Source organism: Suricata suricatta, chromosome 6, assembly GCF_006229205.1.
Source record: "Suricata suricatta isolate VVHF042 chromosome 6, meerkat_22Aug2017_6uvM2_HiC, whole genome shotgun sequence".
Lineage (NCBI taxonomy): Eukaryota > Metazoa > Chordata > Mammalia > Carnivora > Herpestidae > Suricata > Suricata suricatta.
This window is the reverse complement of record NC_043705.1, coordinates 147,326,129-147,333,285: the sequence shown is the minus strand read 5'-3', so window position 1 is coordinate 147,333,285 and position 7,157 is coordinate 147,326,129. Positions and strand designations below refer to the sequence as shown.

At 62.5% G+C, this 7,157-nt stretch overlaps 1 protein-coding gene across 1 annotated transcript in view; it reads left to right on the top strand.

The window, feature by feature from the left end:
* Nucleotides 1-2: 2 nt before the first annotated feature.
* TRIP13 (thyroid hormone receptor interactor 13) overlaps nt 3-7,157 on the top strand; it is a gene marked incomplete at its 5' end in the record, with an annotated part of 7,425 nt that continues 270 nt past the window's right edge. Inside the window, 6 exons of the mRNA XM_029941302.1 lie at nt 3-146; nt 796-882; nt 1,105-1,211; nt 3,517-3,670; nt 5,687-5,799; nt 6,872-6,941. Coding sequence (XP_029797162.1) covers nt 3-146; nt 796-882; nt 1,105-1,211; nt 3,517-3,670; nt 5,687-5,799; nt 6,872-6,941 — 675 coding nt within the window. The remainder of the gene's footprint in view (nt 147-795; nt 883-1,104; nt 1,212-3,516; nt 3,671-5,686; nt 5,800-6,871; nt 6,942-7,157) is intronic.

Here is a 7,157-nt window from a genome sequence, read left to right as displayed (position 1 = left end):
GCGAAGTGGAAGCAGTCACCGCTGCAGGGGCCGCAGGAACGGTGTGTACACCGATCGCTGTAACTCTCTTTTATCATCTCAGGTACCGGTATGGCCAATTAATTGAAATAAACAGCCACAGCCTCTTTTCTAAGTGGTTTTCAGAAGTAAGTATCAGCATCGCTTCTACTCGTTGGGACTGTCAACCACGTAGTGGAACAAGTGCCCCGTAGAGTAGACACACTCTCCTCCCAGAGTCCCAGAGAGAAGTAGGTAACACGTAACGGCCGGGCGGACTCTGCGGTCGGAGGGAAGTTCCAGAGCGAAGCGGTAACGTGGGCAGTGAGGCCAGAGCACCCTCTGCTGGCTGCATCCAGACCGTCGGGCGGGAGAGACGCTCGGCTGGCCGCCAGGAGGGGCTGCGCTCCGCGGCGGGCTGCGCCCTCGGCCGAGCAGGCTCTCGGGGCTCTGAGCCTCGTTCCTCCGGTTCCTCCACCCGAACCGTGGGGCTCGGCGCGGTGACGGCGTCGGTGCCTCTCAGCACAGGACAGCTCTGCCCGAGCACCTGTGTCGGCAGCTCCCTCCCAGGACAGGGAGCACCGACTGGGGAGCGCTCGGCTTGCATGCCTGCACCCATGACCCCTTGTGTCCCTGCTCGTGCGCCTGGCAAGCAGCAGGAAGGAGGGGGCCGTCAGGTGACGGTGGGCTTTGGGGGCCGCTTGGGGTCAGAACAAGGCTGGGCAGGGACCGCAGGTAGCGTGTCCACAGGTGGCGTGAAGGGGGCACGTCAACATTAAAGGAGTGTTTTGGTTCCAGAGCGGCAAGCTGGTGACAAAGATGTTCCAGAAGATTCAGGATATGATTGATGACAAAGATGCGCTGGTGTTTGTGCTGATTGATGAGGTAGGCACATCTGGACGTCACACCCGTAACCGAAGGAAATCCGGCCCCTGGCCGAGCCCGGCGTCCACCGGCACTCCTCCCCAGAGACCCACACGTCATGCTGCTGGCACAGCAGGCTCACGCCTGCCCGTTCGCCTGTCCCTGGCTTGCTGGGCTGATGCCACGCGTGGCTGCCCCTGGGGCCGCGTGCGGTCCTTCCTGACCTGTCCCCCCACCCCGCAGGTGGAGAGCCTCACGGCCTCCCGCAGTGCGTGCCGGGCAGGCACCGAGCCTTCCGACGCCATCCGCGTGGTCAACGCCGTCTTGACCCAGATCGACCAGATTAAGAGGTAACGCGGCAGTCTCACGTGAGAAGCCACAGGGGGTCATGAGGTGGCCGCGTGAGGAGGACCTTTCTCCGCTCCTCCCACTGGAAGCTCGGCTGCTGCGATCGGCCCTTTGTCCGCACCTGAGGCCGTGGAGATGCGAAGCGCAACGCTTCGGGGTTAGGTGCTTTCACTAAGCTTTGGGAACGTAAGGCAAAACTCAGGTGTGCAGAGAAAGCGTGCGGCAGTGAGACACGGCTGCCCTCACGCGCCAGCACCGCCCGGTGTTCGTGGGCATCGAAGGGCTGGCAGCGGGCAGGCAAGCGGCACCTGCACGTCCTTCCCGGGGCTAGATTTCACGCCTCCACAGCCCAGCCTTGCAGGGCTGGGGCCTCTGGTCAGTGTACCCTGAGCCCGTGCAGCATCAGGGAGTGACTCCTCGTCCTTGGCTCACGAGGAGGTCACGTCCACGCCAGAGCCCCCGTCTGTCCGCAGCGCTCCGCTGCCCCTCTGCCGCCCACAGCTCTTGCGGCGGGTCCCGGGAGTGCTCCCGCACGGAGGCTGCAGGTGGCAGAGTGCCGCGCGGGAGCCAGCTCCTCGCGTGGGCTCCCAGGAAGCGGGCCGCTGTCCCAGGCCTCCGCCGCCGGTCTCCTGCAGGGCGGCGCTAAGTTCCTGGGCTGCAGCTCCGGCGGGCCGCTCGCTTCCACCCTGCTCCGGGCCAGCCGCTGCCCCTCCCTGCCTCCTTCCCGGCCTCTGCTCCTCAGTCTGGTTTCGGCCCCTGCCCCTCCCTCGTCCGAGAGCCGGCTGCTCTCTCTGGCATTTTCTGCACCACCTGACCTCCGGCCACCCTTCGCCTCTGCTCTCCAGACGGCCTGGTTTCTGCCACCAGCCTCCTTCCCGCTTCTGCTCACCCCTCGCCGGGCCTGCGGGTCCACCTGGACCAAGCGTCGGGCATGTTCCCTGGGCGCTCACTCGGCCCTGGAACCCCGCCTCCAGGGCTCCCCTTGCACTGATGGCCTCACCGTGCAGTGCAGCCACTGCTCGAGCCAGAAGATGGGGCCCCGGCGCCCCTCCTGTCACTGGCAGGTGTCAGCTCGGAAGGAATGGAGACGTGTGGGCTGCTGGGTTCCCTTGAGCCTTCCTTCCCCCTTAACTTCATGCCTCCTGTTCAGACCATGTAGGCTGGCCTTCCGGGCCTGCCTTTGTGTGGATCTGACTCCTGGCGACAAAGTCTGTCCCCAGACAAGAATCCCAGCCGTGCAATCCCTCCTCTTGGGCTCCTACGACCCGCGCACTCCCTGCCCCTACCCTCGCTGGCTCACCCCTGCACACCCTGCCACACAGCCGTTGCCAGATACCAGGCGAAGCTGGCGCTCCCAGGGGTTCCCGGGCCCCACACCTCCTGCATCCTGTCTCTGTCTACTGGAGCCCCGGGGAGCACTCCAGTGTCCCCGCATCTGAGCCCTGGGGGCTGGGAAGTGTGCGCCCCGGGATACCTGTGCCTGCTGTGCTGGCCACTGCCGGCGGACGAGACGACGGGACTCTCGTGGCCTTTGGGAGCTATGGGGGAAAGCAGCTGCTAAGCAGGGTACATAGTTCAGCTCCGCAGCGTGTGGGAGTCGCAGGGGCTGCGAGGCGAGTGCCCAGCTGGCCGTGCCCAGGCAGGTCCGCGGTGCCCTCAGGACACTGCACACAGAGTGAGCTCGAGGGGTGCTCGCGTGGCCCAGGCGGTTAAGTGTCTGACCTTTGATACTGGCTCAGGCCGTGATCTCCAGGTCATGGGGTCAAGCCCTCCACTGGGCTCCAAGCTGAGTGTGGAGCCTGTGAGGGATTCCCTCTCCCTCTCCCTCTCCCCCTCCCTTCCTCCCTCCCTCCCTCCCTCCCTCCCTCCCTCCCTCCCTCTCTCTCTCTCTCTCTCTCTCTCTCTCTCTCTCTCTCTCTGCCTCTCTGCCCCTCCCTTGCACATACACACTTTCTCTGTCTCTCGAGATAAAATAAGTTAGGAAAATGGAAGAAAAAAGAAAATAAAGTGAGAGACTTTGCCATGCCACAGTTGAGGGAGGAGAGGGACCAGTGAAGTGGGCGCCTAGGAGAACTTTCTGGAAGACAGGAGCAACATCTCCTTGGTGCATTGTGTTGGAGCCAGGAGAGCCCAGTGGGAGCTGGGGGCCCGGCAGGCACTCAGTGTGGGGCTCGGGAGGCCGCGCAGGCCGGTGTTGGGACACGGGGTGCAGCGGCCGGGATGCTCGCCGGACGCCGGAACCTTCCCGCACGGAGGGCATGGCGGGATCGCTGAGCACCAGCCCACTGCGCGCTCCTCTGCCTCCAGGCACTGCAACGTGGTGATCCTGACCACTTCCAACATCACGGAGAGGATCGACGTGGCCTTCGTGGACAGGGCTGACATCAGGCAGTACGTCGGACCGCCCTCTGCGGCGGCCATCTTCAAAATCTACCTCTCCTGTTTGGAAGAACTGATGAAGGTACTGGGTGTTCTTTCTTCCAGCTGGGTTTTTCGTGTGTCCTTAATTTCTTGATGCAGTTTAAAATAGCCAGTTCCGATGTGGGATGAGTTACTGGAACATGGCGTTCACCATCTTAGGTTGGAAATTACAGTTGGTTTGTCTCACAGGTTGAGCTGGTAGTTGAAATTATGGCCACCGACTCCATGTTTTTTCTCTGTCGGCACAAAATGATGACCCTGCTGGTGCGATCTGCCAGTCAGCCACGCCGGGAGGGGTGGGGGGGGTGTGGTGACCTGCCGGACACGCCAGGTTTGCAGGGAGACCTCGCTGGAGGTCACAGTTCACAGGGAGGTCGTCCTAACTGGAAGTTGTCCTCACAGGGACGCTCTCCTGACTGGAGGGTGTTGCTCACAGGGACGTCATGGGCTCAGTAATAACGTCCCTTCAGTCCCGTATTCTAGTGACAGCGATGAGCACAGCCGCCATGGGCGAGGTAGCGCTCCCAGAGGGTCTGGTGTAAATGGCCCAAACCAGGACCTGGGAGCCGGAGGCGCACTGGGCACGGCAGGCCCGAGGCAGACGGTCCCTCTCCCAGGGGGCATTCCTGAACCCTGAGTCTGGGAGATGTGTGGTGGCCGAGCTGGCCGGCAGGCGATTTACGTGGTGGCCGTTGCCTGGCGTGGTAACAGCATGGTGGGGGCGGAGTGGACCCCCGACGCGGCACCGAGGGGCTGGGGCCCTGATGGCTTCAGCAAGGATTACACAGCGGCTGACGGGGATGGGAGGGCTGGCCTGGCGCGTGCACCCCATCCTGCTTTGCTGTGGCATGGAGAAAGTAGGGGGCCCGTGGAGCTTTGACCTGAGGTCCCAAGGGAGCCCCAGAAAGCGTTGGTGCCGAGAAGTCAGAGTGATGGGCTCCTGCCCGCGGCCACGCTCCCTCTGTGCCGTGCGCCTGGGACATGTTCCAGGGACTGGATGTGGACTCGCTCACAAGGGAACTGGTTTTGCCAGTTAACCTGCTGACCTTTTCCAGAAGCCCAGCATGTGGGACAGGGGTTCTTAGCCAGTTTACAGGGAATCAAGCCATTCCGCTGGCGGAGCGGAGATTCGGCCGGTGCTGCAGGCTGTTGGCGTGACTGGCCCCCTCTGTCAGGGGCCACAGTTGTCGCGTGCACCGGAGGGGGGCTGCAGGGACGCCGAGGGAGTGTCACTGAGGTGCGAACACACCCGCACGAACCCCGTGTCCTCGGTTTACCCGCAGCCTTCACCAGACCTCCAGAGTGCACAGAAAGCCGTTCGGTCTCCGTTCTCTCCCGTTCCTAAGTCAGATCCGTTCATGTTAGAAGCCGTCAGTGGTGGTCCTGGGTGCCCTGACGGGTACGGCTCTTGGCAGAGCACCTCCCTCACAAGGGAACCGAGTCCAGATCCAGGGTCAGGCTGTGCCAGTCACACAGCATTGTTCTCGAAAACTACAAATGTAGGGGCGCCTGGGTGGCTCAGTCGGTTAAGTATCCAACTTTAGCTCAGGGCATGATCTCATGGTTTGTGGGTTCAAGCCTTGGGTCGGGCTCTGTCCTGTCAGCATGGAGCCTGGAACCTCTCTGCCCCTCCCCCGCCCCTGCTCTGTCTGTCTCTCTCTCTCTCAAATATAAACATTAAAACAACAAAAACAAATGGAGACCCTCCTTGAAAGGCAGGCCAGGTCCTGGACTCTGCTTCCCTGGGCTGTGATACGCCTCTGAAAGCCGATAGCAGGCTGGCCTCCGCCCCTCGGAGCCCCTCCCTGCCCTGACCCGTAGCGAAGACACGTCTTGATTAAAAGCACAGAAGAGGCTGGGTCCCTGCTGGTCTCAGACCTGTGTGTCATCGGTAGCGTCACCGGGGTGTGAGGCAGTGGGGACGTGCGCGAGCGAGGGGAGCGGCCCGTCCCGGCAGGGCCCTGCTCGTGTTTCTGGGGGGCGAGCTGCTGGCCCTGGGGCTGACCGTGCGCACTCCTCCCCCGGGCCCTGCGTGATGCCCTGTCTCTGTCTGCAGTGTCAGATCATATACCCTCGCCAGCAGCTGCTGACCCTCCGGGAGCTGGAGATGATCGGCTTCATTGAGAACAACGTGTCGAAGTTGAGCCTCCTTTTGAGCGAAATTTCAAGGTGTGCGTTCCCTTCATTTTTATAACCTAGAAAAGTGCCTTTGTTGTGCTCAGGTGGTTGTAGCTGCCCGGAGCAGCCTGGGGTAGTGGTTTGGGGTCAAGGACAGGGACGTGAACCCCGAGGCATCTGTCACGCGTGCACTGGGAGAGCTCCGAGAGCACCCAGCCGCCTCCGCCCCGGCTCCTGGGCCAGAGCGCGGAGGCCACTGCCTCCCCGCGGGCACCGTCAGGCAGCAGAGCGGTGCTGCGCTTCTCTCGAAAAAGACAGAAACCCAGATGGAGGTGCTCATGATGGGTCAATGATTTCGTGAAGGATATTGGTTAAATTTTTATAAATTGACAAGAAGAAAAAAGCGGGAACTTCTGTTTGAGTAGTAAGCAGAGTAAACCGCAGGGGCCTGTGCTCGGTGCTTCGGGAAGTCCGGGAAAGCGCGCGGCCCAGCCGCCCTGGGCATCAGGAGGGAAGCACCCAGCACCCGAGTGCTGGGGCCCGTGGCTGGCAGTGCGGTCAGCCTCCCCGCTGGCTTCGGTGACCCAGGGCCACAGGAAGGGAAGGGAGGGAGATGCAGCGGAGCCTCGAAGGACAGTAAGTTGGGGACAGACTGGAGAACTGGGGAAGGCTGCGGTGCCACATGTGCAGGGGACCTCCGGTGGGCCGCACGGCAGAGACAGCCCAGAGGCCACGTTCTGACCAGAGTCTGAACTTCATCCTGAAGCCATGAGGCGTGGGAGGTTTTGAACCAAGGGAGAGCCTGAAGAAGGAATTGTTTTTGGATTATCTCTTGGAGAGATTGAACCTGATCAAGATGAGGCAGAGGAGAGCAGTCTAGACACTTACACAAAAATAGATGGGGACCAGCCTGGTTTCTTAGGGACCCGTGCTGCTGGCCACGTGCCCGTTGTGTCCTGCGTGGCTCTCCTGGGCAGGTAGCACGTCAGGGCAGCAAGGATCCTGTCCCGCCTGGGGCAGGAGCTGAGGACCGGGGGCGACCAGCCCCCCTTGAAGCCCACTGGAGGGGAGGAGAGGAGGGAAGCCGTCCGGAAACTGTCCCCAAGTGCAGTTCTGTTCACAGGAAGAGCGAGGGTCTCAGTGGGCGCGTCCTGAGAAAACTGCCCTTTCTGGCTCATGCGCTGTACGTCCAGGTGAGTCTGCCGAGGCCGCCCCAGTCTCAGGCGCTCTGTGCCCCCCACTGCCGCTCTGCGGCAGGGCGCGGCCTTGCAGGGAGTGGCACAGAGCGCCCTTGGGGATCTGACTTCTCTCTGTGCCTAAGTGACGGGCTCCTGGGCGGGAGGAGGCGGCTCTGCTCACACGGCCCTCCCTGGCCCCCCAGGTGCTTGTGCCCTCCCCGCCCTGTGCTG